Here is a 19,802-nt window from a genome sequence, read left to right as displayed (position 1 = left end):
ATATAAAAAATTAGCCAGGCGTGGTAGTGCACATCAGTAGTCCCAGCTACTCTGAAGGCTGAGGCGGGAGGATTTCCTGAACCCAGGAGTTAGAGGCTGCAGTAAGCTAAAATTGCACCAGTGCATTCCATCCAGTCTGGGTGACAGAGTGAGACCCTGTCTTAAAAAAATGAAAAATAAGACCGAGTGTGGTGGCTCACGCCTGTAATCCTAGCACTTTGTGGGATCGAGGTGGGTAGATCACTTGAGGTCAGAAGTTTGAGACCAGCCTGGCTAACATGGTGAAACCCCGTCTCTACTAAACAATACGAAAATTTGCCGGGCGTGACAGGGCGGCCTGTAATCCCAGTTACTCAGGAGGCTGAGGCAGGAGAATTGCTTGAACCTGGGAAGCAGAAGTTGCAGTGAGCCGAGATTGCACCACAGAACCCAACTCTGTCTCAAAAATAATAAATAAATAAATAATAAAGATGAAATATGTAATATGCTGGGCGCTGGGCACGGCGCCTGCGCCCTGGAAATGCTAACGTTAATTCCCTCCCCTGAAGGGCAACAAAGAAGGTAACCATTCTCCAAAGCCAGGGATGCTCTGACAATGCCACAAAAAGGAACTCAGAATAATAATGTCAGCTCTAGCTCGGCCGGAGTGGCTCCATCGCTCAAATCGTTCTCTCTTTCAGAGATTGGCAGAGCCTGCCAGAGTCGAACAGCGGAAAACAGCCCGAGAGGCCTCTTGCTGTCCACAGGTCGGTGGAAGTCGCTTCACAACTAACTCCTTGTACTCGCCTGACCTTAGTGGTCCAGCTTCCTGCCCTTATGCATCTCTTGGCTTCGTTCAAACGGGCCGCCATTGGCAGCACCCAATCAGAACGCTCGATCTTCGGCTGCCGTCCAATGAACGCGCGTAATGGGGAGGGGCAAAAAAGAGGGCGTGAAGCCCAATCGCAGCGCCATTACACTTGAGGGCAAAGAGGTTAGGAAGCCGGCATGGCGCTCCGGTCAATAAAATCGATAGCTGGAAGCTGCCTGTGTTCCAGGCAAAGGCGGTGCAGTAGCAGCGCCGCCATTTTCCCCGAAGGCATCTTCCGGTGCCTTTCACCCAAGTTCGGGCAGGAGTTTCCTGAATAACAGCAAAAGGTCTCCGTTAGCCCCACGGGCGGCCGATTCCGATTCCCTACGGGCCTCCCCGGCCACGCTCAGCCCTGGTCCGGCGGGGGCTCCTCGATCCCAGGGGCCGCCAGCGCCCGAGGGCCGAGGCCTGGACGGGGAAGGCCGTGGCGCCGGCTCCTCGGGTCCCATGGCGCCTCCTTCGGCTCTGCTCCCCGCGCGGGGACCAGGAGAGGCCAGACCCAGTCGGAAAAGGGGCAGGCGGCCGAGGGCTCTGAAGTTCGTGGACGTGGCCGTGTACTTCTCCTCGGAGGAGTGGGGCTGCCTGCGGCCCGCGCAGAGGGCCCTGTACCGGGACGTGATGCGGGAGACCTACGGCCACCTGGGCGCGCTCGGTGAGGCCGGCCCCATCCGCTGCCGCGGGGCTCGAAGGGATGCAGGAACCCGGGCGGGGGGAGGCAGGAAGGCGACGGTCCTGGCTGGCGACCAGGTTGTCAGGGGAGGTGGGCAGGGGCTTGGCGGGAGGTGCCGTCGGGGAGATATTACCCGGCATGATCTAGGAGCTGACCCTCTGACTTGCTCTCCTCCAGGGTGCGCAGGTCCCAAACCAGCCCTCATCTCCTGGTTGGAACGAAATACCGATGATTGGGAACCGGCTGCCCTAGATCCGCAGGAGTACCCGAGAGGGCTAACAGTCCAGAGAAGTGAGTGATAAATAAACCACGCAGAGCTGGCAGTCCTATAACGTTCTACCTCTAACGACTCCATCCAGAGTTTTGGTTTGGCTGAGGGATGCCGCGTATTTCATGCATTCATCTTCCCAGTCTCAGCGTCTTGTTTTTTGGTGGTGTGGGGCCGGTCCACCACACAGAGATTCCCATGTCAGTCTGCAAGCTGCAGTTTTCCATTGTGTGAATGAATCAGTGGGCTGCTGCTGCTTGTTCTTTTTTTTTTTTTTTTTGGAGAGACATTGTCTTGCTACATTGCTCACTTTGGTCTTGAACTTCTGGCCTCAAGCGATCCTCCTGCCTTGGCCTCCCAAAATGCAGGGGTTACTGGTGTGAGCCATTGCAGCCAGCCAGAGTCAGTGAGGTTTTAACAGGTGCTACCCTCTGCCTCCTTTCCGGGATCTCTGCCTCTAGCCACCTTTGAATTGGACCAAAGATATCCTAATCATCTCAGAGTTTTCTGGGTTTGGTTGAAAGGAGCTCATGGGGGACAGCTGCCTGGGATGCAGGGGCCTCTTTCTGCTCTTATGGCAGGATGACCCTCATCAGGGAAGGACATACTGCAGTCTCCCCAGAATCCAACAGGCTCTGCTTAACCCTATTCAGGTAGAAGGATCCCAGATCCAACCCATAGTAGAAGATAGAGTTGTCTGAGCTGGAATTTTAGTGCCAGATTCTCTAAGACCTGCAATAGTTGCCCAAGATTCAGATCTAACCATAATATTTCCTTGCTTAAAACTTTTCAGTTAATTTTTGCCAAGGTTGTCAAATGGCCATTGCTTATATCTAAGTCATTTGGGAAAACTTCGTAAAAATGCAGGTTCCAGGACCCCATCCCAGAACTATTCATTCACTGGTGTGGATATTTAGGAACTTGCATTTTTAAAAATAGTCTCAGTTGATTCAGATGTGTATCTAGGTTTGAAAACCCGCTGGGCGTAGTGGCTCATGCCTGTAATCCCAGCACTTTGGCGAGGCTGAGGCGCGTGAATCACTAGAGGTCCGCAGTTCAAGACCAGCCTGGCCAACATGGCGAAACCCCATCTCTACTAAAAAATATAAAAATTAGCTGAATGTGGTGGTGGGCACCTGTAATCCTAGCTACTCAGGAGGCTGAGGCAGGGAGAATTGCTTAAACCCGGGAGGTGGAACTTGCAGTGAGCTGAGATCTTGCCACTGCACTCCAGCCTGGGCAACACAGCAAGACTCCGTCTCAGGAAAAAAAAAAAAAAGAAAACCTATTATGGCCAAAGGACAAAAAAAAAAGTCGGGTAATTAGCCGGGTATGGTGGCAGGTGCCTGTAATCTCAGCTACATGGGAGGCTGAGGCAGGAGAATCACTTGAACCCAGAGGCAGAGGTTGTGGTGAGCCAAGATTGCACCATTGCATTCCAACCTAGGTGACAGAGCAAGACTCCATCTCAAAAAAAAAAAAAAAGAGACAAGAAAACCATTGGGTAAAATACAGTCCAAGGTCCTTAAAAATGCTAACAGCAGTGGTTCTCAAAGCGTGGTCTCAGACCAGCAGCAGCATTACTTGGGAACTTGTTAGAAATTCAAATTCTTGAACCCTACCCCAGATCTATGCATCCAAAACAGGCGGTAGGGCCTCGCAGGCTGTTTCAGTAAGTCCTCCAAATGATTCTGATCACAGTGAAGTTTGAGAACCACTGGCTTAGAGGGCTTTTTGACCCAATCACTGCCAGCTCATCCCTCATGGGTTTCCATGTCTTGCCTTACACTTTGTGTCTAAGAAGATCTTAGGGCCTGTGCATACTGTACACTGAGCCTTGGGACTAACGCTGCATGATGTTAATTCTATTTTTTTTTTTTTTTTTTTAGATGGAGTCTCGCTCAGTCTCCCAGGCTGGAGTGCAATGGTGCAATCTTGGCTCACTGCAAGCCCTGCCTCCCGGGTTCAACTGATTCTCCCTCCTCAACCTCCCAAGTAGCTGAGATTACAGGCACCCACCATCATTCTCAGCTAATTTTTGTAGAGACGGAGTTTCATCATGTTGGCCAGGCTGGTCTTGAACTCCTGACCTCAGGTGATCCACCTGCCTTAGCCTCCCAAAGTGCTAGGATTACAGGCGTGAGCCACAGCGCCCAGCCTCATTTTTTAAAGAATCAGCTAAGTTAAATAAACCATGGCTCATCCACAATGGAATTCTGTGCAACTGTAAAATAGAGAAAAAACATGCTAACATAAAATGATCTTTAGAATATACATACATAAATATATATATATACACACACACACACACACACACACACTTTTTTTTTTTTTTGAGACAGAGTCGCATTCTGTCACCCAGGCTGTAGTGCACTGGCAAGATCTCGGCTCATTGCAGTCTCCACCTCCTGGGTTCAAGCAGTTCTCCTGCCTCAGCCTCCCAAGTAGCTGGGACTACAGGCGTGTGCCACCATGCCCAGCTAATTTTTGGTATTTTTAGTAGAGACAGGGTTTCACTATGTTGGCCAGGATGGTCTTGAACTCCTGACCTCATGATCCACCGGCCTTGGCCTCCCAAAGTGCTGGGATTACAGGAATGAGCCATCGTGCCCGGCCCTAGAATATATTAAGGGAAAAAATGAAGGCACAGTAAAGTATGTATAAGGTGTGTATACGTCGTCTTTTATATAAGAAAGGTGGGCTGAGGTGGGCAGATCACCTGAAGTCAGGAGTTCAAGACCAACCTGCCCAACATGGTGAAACCCCATCTCTAATAAAAATCCAAAAAATTGGTTGGGTGCAGTGGCTTATGCCTGTAATCCAGCACTTTGGGAGGCCTAGGTGGGCAGAGCACAAGGTCAGGAGTTCGAGACCAGACTGGCCAACATGGTGAAACCCTATTTCTACTGAAAATACAAAAATTAGCTGGGCATGATGGCGGGTACCTGTAATCCCAGCTACTCAGGAGGCTAAGGCAGGAGAATTGCTTAAACCCGGGAGGCAGAGGTTGCAGTGAGCCGAGATTCGTCACTGCACTCCATCCCAGGTGACAGAGTGAGACTCCGTCTTAAAAAAAAAAAAAAATTAGCCAGGCCTGGTGGTGCATACCTGTAAGCTCAGCTACTTGGGAGGCTGAGGCAGGGACAATTGCTTGAACCTGGAAGGCAGAGGTTTCAGTGAGCCGAGATCGTGCCATTGTACTCTAGCCTGGGCAACAGAGCAAGATTCTGTCTCAAAAAAAAAAAAAAGAAAGAAAGGTGGGGGAAGAGAATGTATGTATGCAGTAAAGCATGTATATGCAACTTCTTATGGAAGAAAAATAGGGAAAGTGACATTTGTATTGCATCAAAAAATGGAAAGAAACTAATATGGTTTCTACAAGGTAGATGGGAAAAAGGTGGGAGCAAGACTTCTCTGTGTTCCTTTATTAATATTTTGACTTTTTCTCTTTTTTTTTGAGATAGGGTCTTGCTCTGTTGCCTAGGCTGGAGTACAGTGGTGCCATCATGGTTCACAGTAGCCTTGAACTTCTGGGCTCAAGTAATCCTCTACCTCAGCCTTCAAAGTAGCTAGGACTACAGGCAGGCGTGCATGCTACCATGCCAGGCTAATATTTATATTTTGTATACAGATGGGGGTCTCACTATGTTGCCCAGGCTGATCTTGAACTCTTGGGCTCAAGCAGTCCTCCTGCCTTGGGCTCCCACAGTGCTGGGATTGCAAGCGCAAACCACCATGCCTGGCTGATATTTTGACTTTTGAATGATGTAAGCTTCTTACCTCTTCAAAAACATTTAATTTTTTTTTTCTGTCACCCAGGCTGGAGTGCAGTGATGCAATCTCAGTTCACTGCAACCTCCGCCTCCTCGGTTCAAGTGATTCCCCTGCCTTAGCCTCCTGAGTAGCTGGGATTACAGGCACGTGCCACTACACCAGGCTAATTTTTGTATTTTTTAGTAGACACACCAGGCTAATTTTTGGGTTTCACCATGTTGATCAGGCTGGTCTTGAGCTCCTGACCTCGTGATCCACCTGCCTTGGCCTCCTAAAGTTCTGGGATTACAGGCGTGAGCCACTGCATCCGGCCTTAATTTTTAAAGTTAGCCTGATCTCCAAGAAATCTTCCTAGACTTCTCCAAGCTGGGTTAGAAACTCCTGTAATGCACACCATATTTCCATGATAGTACGTCACATTTAGCTGTCTGTGGCACTAGGAATTGAGGCCAGGGGGTTAGTCTATTGATCTTGTAACCTATAATATAATTGACAGGAGCAGGAGCCCAGTATGTGTTAAATTAATTCTTCTGTATTCCTATAGAAAGAACCAGAAAGAAGAATGGGGAGAAGGAAGTATTTCCGCCTAAGGAGGCACCCCGAAAGGGGAAGCGAGGCCGGAGGCCCAGCAAACCCCGGCTGATTCCCAGGCAGACGTCTGGGGGCCCCATCTGCCCTGACTGTGGCTGTACCTTCCCAGATCGCCCGGCCCTGGAGAGCCACAAGTGCGCCCAGAATCTAAAAAAGCCTTACCCTTGTCCAGACTGTGGGCGCCGCTTTTCCTACCCATCCTTGCTGGTCAGTCACCGGCGGGCACACTCCGGCGAGTGCCCCTATGTTTGTGACCAGTGTGGCAAACGTTTCTCTCAGCGCAAGAACCTCTCCCAGCACCAGGTCATCCACACAGGGGAGAAGCCCTACCACTGCCCTGACTGTGGCCGCTGCTTCCGGAGGAGCCGGTCCCTGGCCAATCACCGGACCACACACACAGGCGAGAAACCCCACCAGTGCCCTAGCTGCGGGCGTCGCTTCGCCTACCCATCCCTGCTAGCCATCCACCAGCGCACCCACACGGGAGAGAAGCCTTACACCTGCCTCGAGTGCAACCGCCGCTTCCGCCAGCGCACTGCCCTCGTCATCCACCAGCGTATCCACACGGGCGAGAAGCCCTACCCGTGCCCGGACTGCGAGCGGCGCTTTTCCTCTTCCTCTCGCCTGGTTAGTCACCGGCGTGTGCACTCCGGGGAGCGTCCCTATGCCTGCGAGCACTGTGAGGCCCGCTTCTCCCAGCGCAGCACGCTGCTCCAGCACCAGCTCTTGCACACCGGAGAGAAGCCCTACCCCTGCCCAGACTGTGGGCGTGCCTTCCGGCGGAGCGGCTCCCTGGCCATCCATCGCAGCACGCACACCGAGGAGAAGCTGCATGCCTGCGACGACTGTGGCCGCCGCTTCGCCTATCCCTCGCTGCTGGCCAGCCACCGGCGCGTGCACTCGGGCGAGCGGCCCTATGCCTGCGACCTTTGCTCCAAGCGCTTTGCTCAGTGGAGCCACCTGGCCCAGCACCAGCTGCTGCACACGGGGGAGAAGCCTTTCCCCTGCCTCCAGTGTGGCCGCTCCTTCCGCCAGAGGTGGTCTCTGGCCGTTCACAAGTGTAGCCCCAAGGCCCCAAACTGTAGCCCTAGATCTGCTATCGGGGGCTCCAGCCAGAGGGGCAATGCCCATTAGAAGGGAAGGACTGCCTACGTTCGTTTCCTGGAGGGGCCCAAAAAAGGGAAGGAGGAGCCCCAGGTCATACAGGGCAGTGTCAAAACTAAAACCTGGGTCTCTTGATGCGCAGAGCCGAACTTCAGTATCTGGCACTGCACTGGCTGCCTACCTGTGCGTGTCTGGAACAGTCCCATTAGGAGAGGTGACATCATTTGGTTAAAGTTTTCCCAGCTACCCTATCCTACAATAGTTTGTGTGGATATCAGGGCCAAAAGTTCTCCCCATCTATTTTAGGGGCTGCCTGCTTCTCAGTCTGTGCACATAGGGATTACCTGTCGTCTTGCATGCAATCAGGAGAATCTCATTTATAGGGGCAGGACCTTCCCCTACTCTGCCTCTTCCTCCATACTAGGTTGGAAAAATCTGGTTTAGCCCACTTTCTACGACACTCCTGCCAAGTGGTCTTCTACCCCTTGCTTGAAACTCTCCCTTGACAGGGAGCTCACTACCTCACAAGGCAGGTCATTTCATTGTGGGATGTTTAGAAGGTTAAGTACCACATTCTCTGTAAACCTTGCCTACGACATGTTTACTTCATCTACATGGCAGCCCTTCAGATAACTCAATTACAACCACTTTGCCCCCAAGTTTTCAGTTAAATAGCACTAATTTGGTCATTCCTTAAAGACAGGGTTTCAGTTTCCACACATGATCTCCAAACAGGCACTGGGTTTTCAGTGTCCCTTTCGAAGGGTCATATAAAAATAAGGTAGCACCCACAGTGCCACTATGCCTTCTGGGGCTGCACTTGTTTCAGCAGCTTTGGTTGCACTGAATTTGCGGGGAGCTGCATGGTACCAGGGGTTTTTTGGGCTGCAGATATATAAATGCCCAAACTTAAAAAAAAAATGCTATAAAGCGAAGTCTTCATCTTGTGTTTGGAAAATTGGTTCAAGCTGGGTATGAGACAAGCACAGTAAGGTCTGGGAGAAGGTCTGTCTCAAGGAGAAGCAGGGACCTGTGGTTAAGCAGCAGGAAGTGCAAATGGGACTGGCTTGTGCTTTACCTGGCAGACCTGGATTGCTTCCAGGCAGCCAGTGGCTGGAAAAACCTGGAGAATTGGGCCTTACTTGACCCTGATTCTCATCAGAATAAGGAGAATCGGCACAGAACTTCCTTGAGGCCTCAGTCAACATTTTTTCACAAAATAAGGTGAGGCCATTCAAGGAGGGTAGAAAGAGGGAATTGAATACAGAGAGGAAGAGTCTATAGTCATCAAGCTGTATCCACGCCAGCCTCCCTCCAGAGGCAGCAGCAGCATGTTTCAATCTGATCCGCCTCCATGGCACCTGCCGGGTAGGTGCTTCGTAAAGCTTTACCAAGTTAAATGTGAACAAGGCCTACCAGTTTGCCCTGCGCAGCTGCACCAAATTAGAATTTCCAGATGTGACTCATTTCATATTTCAACAACTGGAGTGAGTCATCCTTTTACCCCTGTGGCTTCTTCCTACCGCTCTCCTGATCTCAGCCCAAGCCGGGGAGCAGCTAGGGAACACAGTATTATGTAATTACATATTTAGCAAGTTGCATTGTAACATTGTAACTGTTTCTCCTTGGATGGTGAGCTACCCCAAAGAAGAGGTCATATCAGATTGGGTCTCATTAAAATGTCTGATGAATGAGGCCGGGCGTGGTGGCTCAGGCCTGTAATCCCAGGGCTTTGGGAGGCTGAGGTGGGTGGATCACCTGAGGTCAGGAGTTCAAGACCAGCCTGGGCAAGATGGTGAAACCCCATCTCTACTAAAAATACAAAATTAGCCGTGTGGTAGCGCATGTCTGTGATCCCTGCTACTCTGGAGGCTGAGGCAGGAGAATCACTTGAACCCAGGAGGCAGAGGTTGCAGTGAGCCGAGATTGCACCATTGCACTCCAGCCTGGGCAACAAGAGTGAAACTCTGTGTCAAAAATAAAAAATAAAATGTCTGATGAATGAATTCTGTTCCTTGTGTAATTGCTGTTTACAAAATCTCACTCTAGCTCCTTGACTCAGTAGCAATTTTTGCTGTTCTGATGGGAGAGCCAGCCCTTCAGACCAGGAGACCTGCCCTGCCCAGGAGAGACATATTACCAGGTCTGCCCAGACCCCTGGTAGAGCTGGCTCTTTCCCCTACCCTTTACCACCAGGCAGATGCAAGAATTTCCTCAGCTAGGAATTTTATAACTTTCTTTGAGACTGGATTGTAATCCATAAAACTTGGGAGCCACTGGTGGCTAAATTCCGTGATGTAGTCTGTGGAAAGCAAAGACGGGAGACAACTTCCTAGGTTCCCTGAGGCACTTCACTCCATCTGAGCAGCAGCTGTGATCCTGGCTCTTTATTCAGTGAGAGGTCCTAGCATCCTTCCAATAACTTCCCCTTGCTGCTTAAGGTGGTTCGAGTTTCTGATATTTGCAATCAAAATAATGAACTAATACACAGTCTCAGTCTGGGTTAATCTCCCATCTGCCTCCATGCCTAGATATGAACTGTGAAGAAAAACAGTGCCTTGCTGCTGAGAGCAGGGGCCATGATACCTTTCCTGACCTTCAACCTCAGTTGAACCTTCAATATTAATGTCTTCCAGCCTGGGTGCAGTGGCTCATGCCTGTAATCCCAGCACTTTGGGAGGCCAAGGCGGGAGGACTGTTTGAACCTGGAAGTTAGAGACCAGCCCAGGCAACATAGCAAGACCCTGCTACAAAAAATAAAAAATTAGCTGGTGTGGTGTCACATGCCCGTGGTCCCAGCTACTCAGGAGGCTGAGGCGAAGTGGGAGGATTGCTTGAGCCTGGTAGGTCTAGGCTGCAGTAAGCTGTGATGGCACCATTGCACTACGGCCTAGGCAATAGAGTAAGACCTGTCACTAGTGGAGGGTGTTCAGATTCTTGGTGTCTCGAACATAGACTTGGACAAAATGCACAATCAAAGCAAGGGAGGAATACAGGGATTCATTGAAAACGAAAGTACACTCACCAGTGCGGGAGTGGGTCGAGCATAAGGGCTTAAGGGCCTTGTTACAGAATTTTGGGGTATTTAAATACCCTCTAGGGGATTCCACTGGTCACTTGGGGTACGCCCTATGTAAATGGAGAGGATGAAGTAAAGTTACAAAGTTATTTACTATGGAGAGGATATTTCCTGTCATAGATAAAGTGTGAATCGGACTTCGTTTCCTGCCTCCAGACCCTATTTTCCTGCCTTAAGACCCTGTCTCAAAAAACAAGACAGGCTGGGTGTGGTGGCTCATGCTTGTAAATCCAGCACTTTGGGAGGCCAAGGCAGGCAGATCACCTGAGGTCATGAGTTCGAGACCAGCCTGGCCAATATGACAAAACCCTGTCTCTACTAAAAATACAAAAATTAGGCGGACATGGTGGTGCGCGCCTGTAATCCCAGCTACTTGGGAGGCTGAGGCAAGAGAATTGGTTGAACCCAGGAATTGGAGGTTGCAGCGAGCCGAGATCACATCACTTCCCTCCAGCCTGAACAGAGAGAGACTCTGTCTTAAAACAACAACAACTACAGACAATATTATGTCTTCCATATACATATAGAATTAAAATTAGTTTAGATATGAACTAATAGTTTATATACAAATATATAAATATAAAAAAATATGTAAATACTCTGGTAGTCCAGATCAGGACCACCCTATAGGTAGTGTGCCCAGAGTAGCATTCCATATATTCTTAACCAGTGAATACTGCCTCTTTCCCTAGGAAAATACAAAGGGTCAAATGGAACTCTAACATTCCACTCCCTGCTGTGACTCCAGATTGACCAGCGTGCCCACTCACATTGACTTCCACTCCATCTGGGCGAGTCCCACATATAGAATGTGCAGCAACACAGCTGGGCCTGGGTTTCATCCCCTTCTGCCCCTCAGAGACTTTGCTCTATTAGTCCTACTTTCTCCTCTCCTAATTTTGTGGTTTCAGAGTCCCTTTCTTGTTCCAAAGACATTCCAGCCTATAAGCATGCTAAGATCTGGCTTTTTTTTTTTTTTCAGACGGAATCTTGTTCTATCACCCATGCTGGAGTGCAGTGGCTTGATCTTGGCTCACTGCAATCTCTGCCTCCTGGGTTCAAGTGATTCTCCTGCCTCAGCCTCCCGAGTAGCTGGGATTACAGCTGCGTGCCACCATGCCTGGCTAATTTTTGTATTTTCAGTAGAGATGGGGTTTCACCATGTTCATCAGGCTGGTCTCGAACTCTTCACTTCATGATCTGCCTGCCTTGGCTTCTGAAAGTGCTGGGATTTCAGATGTGAGCCAAGGTGCCTGGCTGATCTGCCTTTAAAACAAAAAAGAACTTTTCTCTCTATTATTTTCAGCTAAATGTCTTGAAGCAGCAGCCTACATTCACTGAATCCACTTTCTTTCCCTTCTTTCCTTCCTTCCTTCCCTCCTTCCTTCCTTCCTTCCCTCCCTCCCTCCTTCCTTCCTTGCTTCCTTCCTTCCTTCCTTCCTTCCTTCCTTCTTCCCTCCTTCCTTCCTTCTTTCCTCCCTGTCTCTCTCTTTCTGGAACCTCACTCTGTCATCTAGGCTGGAGTGCAGTAGCACAATCTCAGCTCACTGCAGGCTCCTCCTCTTGGTTTCCAGCGATTCTTGTGTTTCAGCCTCCTGAGTAGCTGAAACTGCAGGCACACATCACCACTCCCAGCTAATTTTTGTATTTCTAGTAAAGATGGGGTTTCACGATGTTGGCCAGGCTGGTCTCGAACTCCTGACCTCAAGTCATCTGCCTGCCTCGGCCTCCCAAATTGCTAGGATTACAGGTGTGAGCCACTGCACCCGGCCTGAATCCAATTCTGTTTATTCTTTGGTCTACTGCAATATTAATAGCCACTTGACTGAGCTTTTATGATGTACCACATACTGTGTTAAGCACTTTATATACATTCCAATCTAATGTTTATAAGAACTCTATAAAGTAGGTGTTAGCAGATACTACTCCATGGGTCTCTAACAGTCCCACACGTCTTGCTGAGTTGGCAAAAACCACAAGTCTCTGCCGCCAACAAATTCTCAGACTTGAGCCTATTCACAGACCTAGAGTCTCTTGAATGAAGAGGAGGCTGGGTCCTCTTGATGAAGGACCGTGTTACACTGACAAAAACATGCTGTAGACCTTCTAGCCTTTTCCAAATGTACTACAAGGTACATCATGAAAGCTCAGTCAAGTATCTATTTTTATTTTTATAAAGACGGGGTTTCATCATGTTGGCCAGTCTGGTCTTGAACTCTTGACCTCGTGATCCACCGGCCTCGGCCTCCCAAAGTGCTGGGATTACAGGCGTGAGCCACCGCACCCGGCTATTTTTTTTTTGAGATGGATTTTCACTCTTGTTGCCCAGGCTGGAGTGCAGTGGTGCAATCTTGGCTCACCACAACTTCTGCCTACTGGGTTCAAGCGATTCTCCTGCCTCAGCCTCTTGAGTAGCTGGGATTACAGGTGCGCGCCATCACGCCTGACTAATTTTGTATTTTTAGCAGACACAGGGTTTCTCCACGTTGTTCAGTCTGGTTTTGAACTCCCAACTTCAGGTGATCTGCCTGCCTCAGCCTCCCAAAGTGCTGGGATTACAGGCATGAGCCACTGTGGCTGGCTTCAAATGTCTATTAATACTGCAGTGGGCCAAAGAATAAAGAAGTGGCTTCAGTGAATGTAGGCTACTGCTACTGTGGACATTGGAGAAGGGGAAGTAACTAGAGTTTCCAGGGATTTAGGACATTAGACCTAAACTAATTTTAATATTAGGAGATTCGAAATATCACTGTAGTTCACCAGGTACAGTGAACTCCCGGATCAGGAGTGTGTGCACTCCTGATGTATGCCAGAGGTCTTGGGTCATGCCATCATGCTGTACCAGTCTGAACAAATAAGTTTATCCTAAGTGTGATTTATAGTCAACATTGGTTTTTGCTCTGGGGTCTGAGTAGCAGAGATCAGTAGTGTGGACACTCCAAGTCTATGTGACTGACCCCCAATAAAAACCCTACACATGGCCAGGCACGGTGGCTCATGCCCATAATCCCAGCACTTTGGGAGGGTGAGGCGAGTGAATCACCTGAGGTCAGGAGTTCAAGACCAGCCTGGTCAACATGGTGAAATCCCGTCTCTACTAAGAATACAAAATTAGCCAGGTGTGGTGGCACACACCTGTAATACCAGCTACTTGGGAGGCTGAGGCAGGAGAATCGCTTGAACCTGAGAGGCGGAGATTGCAGTGAGCTGAGATCCACCATGGCACTCTAGCCTGGGTGACAAAAGCAAGACTCTGTCTCAAAACAAAAACAAACAAAAAAACCCAAAAAATCCTGCACACTATAGCTCAGGTGAACTTCTCTGTTTGGGAACAGTCAGCCCCTGTTGTCACAAATCACTGCAGGGAGAAAAAAAGCACATCTACTACTCCACTGTGAGTAGACACCTGAAAGTTTGTGGCTGGTTGCCTCTAGATTTTGCCCCATGTACCTTATCCCTTTGCTGATTTTAATCTGTATTCTTTGGCTTTAATAAATCATAAATGCAAGTGTAACCAATAAATAAGCAAAGCCCTTGGCACTCTTTACCCAGAACATTTCTCAGCACAGTGTTTGTAGCAAGCAAAACTTGAGGGAGAGGTAATGTCTGCATCCAAGACAAAGAGCAGCTTGCTTACTGCTTACTATAAAACAGCAGGTGGCTGGCCATGGTGGATTACACCTGTAATCCCAGCATTTTGGGAGGCCAAAGCAGGAGGATTGCTTGAGGCCAGGAGTTAGAGACTACCCTGGCCAACATAGCAAGACCTCATCTTTTTTTTTTTTTTTTGAGACGGAGTCTCGCTCTGCAAACTCTCCCTCCCTGGTTCAAGCGATTCTCCTCCCTCAGCCTCCCAAGTAGCTGGGACTACAGGTGCCCGCCACCTTGCTTGGCTAATTTTTGTATTTTTAGTAGAGACGGGGCTTTACCATATTGGCCAGGCTGGTCTTGAACTCCTGACCTTGTGATCCACCTGCCTCAGCCTCCCAAAGTGCTGGGATTACAGGCATGTGCCTATTTTTATTTATTTATTTATTTTGAGAAGGAGTCTCTCTCTTGTCACCCAGACTGGAGTGCAGTGGTTTGATCTCGGCTCATTGCAACCTCCATCTCCTGAGTTGAAGCGATTTTCCTGCCTCAGCCTCCTGAGTAGCTGGGATTATAGGCACTCGTCATCATGCCCAGCTAATCTTTGCATTTTTGTAGAGACGGGGTTTCACCATGTTGGTCAGGCTGGTCTCGAACTCCTGACCTCAGGTGATCTGCCCGTATCAGCCTCCCAAAGTGCTGGGATTTCAAGCGTGAGCCACCACCCCGACCCAAATTCATCTTTAAAAAGGAAAAAAACAGCAGGAGCTGCTTGGTCCTCCCCTATGATGCAACTCTCTGTGTGTCTAGCATCCATCTGGGCACATCCCAACGTTGCCCCTGCAGGGGGGCAGAAGGAACCAATGCAAGCATGCTCATGCTGCTCGTTGTGCCATAAACAGTAACATCTTTTGTCTGTTTTCTGCCAGCATCCATGAAACAATAACAGACATATTTATTAACCTGTAAGTAGGGCAGCCTCAAATTCCAGATCTTACAGTAGGTATTGTTTTCCTTGACTAGATGAGGAAACAGAGGCTCAGTGACATTAAATAACTTGTCCAGGATCACCTATATTGGTGACTCCAAAGTCAGCTGCTATGCAATGTATTATTCTAAAACTGTCCTTTAAGAGAACTGATGATCTAGTTAACAAATCAGTGCTTCAGTTTTCATCTTATATACCTTAGTTTTCCTACTTAAACTCCCTTGTAATTAAGCTTTCATACCCTCACATTCTTCTGGTTTTCCTGGTGCCTCTTGTGGCTTCTGCTAGTGTGTACATATGAGAATTCCTTCCCAGCAAGAAAAGGTCTTGCTCTGTGGCCCAGGCTGGAGTGCAGTGGCGCAATCACGTCTCACTGCAGCCTCAACTTCCCTGAGCTCAAGTGATCATCCCGCCTCAGCCTCCTGAGTCCTTGGGACTATAGGCATGCATCACCACATCCAGCTAATTTTTTTTGTATTCTTTGTAGAGATGAGGTTTCTCCATGTTGCCTAGGCTGGTCTCGAACTCCTGTGCTCAAGCAATCCTCCCGCCTTGGCCTCTCAGAGTGCTGGGATTACAGATGTGGGCCACTGCGCCCAGTCTTACGTTTTTTCGAAATCCCAAAAATAATCAGTAAAGACATTGGGAAAATGCAAAAGAAGTATTTTCATTCTGTGAGAATTATTTATTTATTTATTATTTATTTTGAGACAGAGTCTCACTCTGTCACCCAGGCTGGAGTGCAATGTCACGATCTCGACTCACTGCATCCTCTGCCTCCCAGGCTCAAGCAATTCTCCTGCCTCAGCCTCCCAAGTAGCTAGGATTACAGGCATGTGCCATCACACCTGGCTAATTTTTTGTATTTTTAGTAGAGATGGGGTTTCGCCATGTTGGCCAGGCTGGTCTCAAACAACTGACCTCAGGTGGTATGCCCACCTCGGCCTCCCAAAGTGCTGGGATTACAGGTGTGAGCCACTGCGCCTGGCCTCCCGTGAGAATTAAATTTTAACAACGAACATAGAGAAGTTACTAGTTTGAAGGATATCATTGAAAGCAAGAGAAGGAAATACCGACACACAGAGGTGAAAGTTAATGTCAACATATCTGGGATAGGGACAGGAGCACCTGGGAGAAACAATGTCACAAAACGATCAGGCCATCTTGCCTACAGCTGCTGGTGTCCTGTGTCTTGTAAGCCTGTGGGCCTAGCCCTGTCTCCTATTAAACATGAGTCATTCTTGCAAATAATGTAAACATACTCACAAGATCTTTTGTACAAATCCTATGAGTGGTGTTAAAGAAATAAGATTTGGATATTGCAACATTGTGATTTGTACATAATGTGGGCCGGGCGCGGTGGCTCAAGCCTGTAATCCCAGCACTTTGGGAGGCCGAGGTGGGTGGATCACGAGGTCAAGAGATCGAGACCATCCTGGTCAACAAGGTGAAACCCCATCTCTACTAAAAATACAAAAAATTAGCTGGGCGTGGTGGCGCGTGCCTGTAATCCCAGCTACTCGGGAGGCTGAGGCAGGAGAATTGCCTGAACCCAGGATGCGGAGGTTGCGGTGAGCCGAGATCGCACCATCGCACTCCAGCCCGGGTAACAAGAGCGAAACTCCGTCTCAAAAAAAAAAAAAAAAAAATATATATATATATATATATATATACACACACACATAATGTAAAATTTAACTTTTTAACCATATTTAAGTGTATCAGTAGCATTAAGTAGATTCACACTGTTGTGTAACATCATTATTTCCAGAAGTTTTTCATCATCTCAAACGGAAGCTCTGTGTCTATTAAATAGAAACTTTTTTGCTCCCTCCCTCCCGACTTTTTTTTTTTTTTTAATTTGATATAGGGTCTTGCTCTGTCACCCAGGTCAGAGTGCAGTGAGCATGAACACAGCTCACTGCAGCCTCGACCTCCTGGGCTCAAGTGGTGCTCCCACCTCAGCCTCCCGAGTACCTGGGACCACAAGCGCATGCCACCACACACAGCACATTTTTAAATTTTGTAGAGACAGGATCTTACCATGTTGCCCAGGTTGGTCTTGAACTCCTGGTCTGAAGCAATCCTCCTACCTCAGCTTCCCAGAGTGCTGGGATTACAGGAGTGAGCCACCATGCTCAGCTAATTTTTGTATTTTTAGTAGAGACAGGGTTTCACCATGTTGGTCAGGCTGGTCTCGAACTCTTGACCTCAAGTGATCCACCCACCTTGGGCTCCCAAAGTGCTAGGATTACAGATGTGAGCCACCGGGCCCAGCAGAATTTCATTTCTTTTGACGGCTTATTAATATTGCATTGTATAGAACACATTTTGTTTATTCATTCATCAGTTGATGGACATGGGTTTTTCTCTCCTTTTTACTATGAATGATGCCACAGTGAACACTGGTATACAAGTATCTGTTTGAATGTCTGTTTTCCATTTTTTTTGTGATACCTATGAGTAGAATTACTGGGTCACATGGTAGTTCTAGGTTTAACTGAGGAACTGACTGTTTTCCACAGTGGCTGCACCATTTTACATTCCCACCAGCAATGCACAAGGGTTCCAATTCTTCCACATCCTCACCAACACTTTTTTTTTTGTTTTTTGGTGTAGCTGTTAACCATCATGAATGTAAAGTGATATCTCATAGTGTTTTTTTATTGTTGTAAAATATAAATAACATAAAATTTATCATTTTAACAAATTTTTTTTTAATGAGATGGAGTTTCGCTTGTCGCCCAGGCTGAAGTGCAATGTCATGATCTTGGCTCACTGTGACCTGTGACCTCCGCCTCCTGGGTTCAAGTGATTCTCCTGCCTCAGCCTCCTCAGTAGCTGGGATTACAGGCTCAAGCCACAATGCTCGAGGAGGAAATTTTTGTATTTTTATTTATTTTTTGATACAGAATCTGACTCTGTCGCCCAGGCAGGAATACAGTGGCATGATCTTAGCTCACAGCAATCTCCGCCTCCCAGGTTCAAGCAATTCTCCCACCTCAGCCTTTCAAGTAGCTGGGATTATAAGCATGTGCCACTATGCCTGGCTAATTTGTGTATTTTTAGTAGAAACGGGGTTTCTCCACGTTGGCCAGGCTGGTCTTGCACTCCTGACTTCAGGTGACCCACCTGCCTTGGCCTCTCAAAGTGCTGGGATTACAGGGTGAGCCACCATGCCCAGCCAAATTTTTTTATTTCTAGTAGAGATGGGGTTTCACCTTGTTGGCTAGGCTGGTCTGCAACTCCTGACCTCAGGCGATCCACCTGCCTCAGCCTCCCAAAGTGCTGGGATTGCAGGCCTGAGTCACCAAGCCCAGTCATTTTAAATTCAGTTCAGGGGCTTCAAGTGCTCTTTGTAGGTGTAATTTGTATTTCCCTAATGACTTATGATGTTGAACATCTTTTCATGTCCTTATTGGCCATCTGTATACATACATATATATATACACACACACACACACACACACACACATATATAATATATATTTTTATATAATGAACATATTTTGTATATATAAATATATTTTATATGTGTGTGTGTGTATGTGTGTGTGTGTGTGTGTGTTTGAGATCGAATCTCACTCTGTCACCCAGGCTGGAGTGCAATGACGTGACCGTGGCTCACTGCAACCTCCGCCTCCTGAGTTTAAGTGATTCTTGTGCCTCAGGCCTCCAAGTAGCTGGAATTACAGGCATGCGCTAACACGCCTGGCCAGTCTTTGTATTTTAGTAGAGATGAGGTTTCACCATGTTGGCCAGGCTGGTCTTGAACTGCTGACCTCAAGTGATCCACCCACCTCAGCCTCCCAAAGTGCTGGGATTACAGTCGTGAGTCTGTGCCTGGCCAAATTCAAAGTGGGGATGGGCAGCTTTTTGTTATATATCTAAAATGTTCCTCCTCTGTTTCTATGAATACTGGATTGGAAAGGTCGGAAAAACAGTCTTAAGAGATGATCTGATTCATTTCCCAGTTTTATTACTCACTTATCAGCTTGCTTGCTTGCTTATTTATTTATTTAGAGACGGAGTCTCTTCCTGTCACCCAGGCTGGAGTGAAGTGGCCCAATCTAGGCTCACTGCAACCTCCGCCTCCCGGGTTCAAACAATTCTCCTGCCTCAGCCTCCCAAGTAGCTGGGATTACAGGCACACACCACCTTTTTATATCTTTGGTAGAGACAGGGTTTCACCATGTTAGCCAGGCTGGTCTCGAACTCCTGACCTCGTGTGATCCCAGCCTTGGCCTCCCAAACGGCTGGGATTACAGGCGTGAGCCGCAGTGCCCGGCCATCAGCTGTAATTTGAACACAGGTTTTCTGATTGAGACAGGACACAGATGGTATTAAAAATTACTATAACAACTATAAATTCATAATTATAATAGTACTTTGTGCAGGGCCCTACACTAAGCCCTTAACCGAACCTGCAAGCGAGAAAATGACTTTTTGTTTTTAGAGATGGGCGTCCAGCTCTGTCGCCCAGCCTGGGGTGCGGGGGCGCGATCTCGGCTCACTGCAGTCTCCACCTCCGGGGTTCACGCGATCCTCCTGCCTCAGCCCCCAGACTAGCTTGGGACCACCAGCCCGCGTCACCGCGCCCGGCCAGGAGTTGCCCTTAAATCCCGGCTCTGCGCCTGTGAGCAGTCACCTAGCCTTCTGTGTCTCTAAAAGGAACGACATCTGTGACCACCGGGCAAACGCCAAATTAGATCCTGGGTAGGATCCTGTTCCCGCAGCCCCTCGGGCTGGCCCGGCCCGGAGTACGCAGAGCTCAGAGCTGGGATCTGCCGTCCCTAACCCGCTCACTGTACAGCCGCCCAAGGCTTTGCGCTTCACCTTTACTCACCCCGAAGCCCTGGACATCCGCATCTGCCCTAAGGCGTCTCACCT

At 48.6% G+C, this 19,802-nt stretch overlaps 1 protein-coding gene across 1 annotated transcript; it reads left to right on the top strand.

Moving 5' to 3' along the window:
• Positions 1-949: 949 nt before the first annotated feature.
• On the top strand, positions 950-9,263 carry ZNF689 (zinc finger protein 689). The gene is made up of 3 exons (XM_012470015.2): positions 950-1,502; positions 1,698-1,811; positions 6,107-9,263. Exons 1-3 carry the CDS (start codon positions 1,298-1,300, stop codon positions 7,285-7,287), a joined length of 1,500 nt encoding a protein of 499 aa, XP_012325438.1. The 5' UTR covers positions 950-1,297; the 3' UTR covers positions 7,288-9,263.
• Positions 9,264-19,802: the final 10,539 nt, after the last annotated feature.

Source organism: Aotus nancymaae, unplaced genomic scaffold, assembly GCF_030222135.1.
Source record: "Aotus nancymaae isolate 86718 unplaced genomic scaffold, 86718_ANA_hifiasm-v0.15.2.pri h1tg000049l, whole genome shotgun sequence".
NCBI lineage: Eukaryota > Metazoa > Chordata > Mammalia > Primates > Aotidae > Aotus > Aotus nancymaae.
Note: the sequence above shows the minus strand (reverse complement) of the source record. Positions and strands in the feature narration are given on the sequence as shown.

What these genes read in the sequence shown, in the direction of transcription:
- ZNF689 (XM_012470015.2), top strand. Translation starts at nt 1,298, where the DNA reads ATGGCGCCTCCTTCGGCTCTGCTCCCCGCGCGGGGACCAGGAGAGGCC. An exon ending in CGGCCACCTGGGCGCGCTCG is followed by an intron (nt 1,503 to 1,697) that starts GTGAGGCCGGCC and finishes GCTCTCCTCCAG; the next exon opens with GGTGCGCAGGTCCCAAACCA. An exon ending in AGGGCTAACAGTCCAGAGAA is followed by an intron (nt 1,812 to 6,106) that starts GTGAGTGATAAA and finishes GTATTCCTATAG; the next exon opens with AAAGAACCAGAAAGAAGAAT.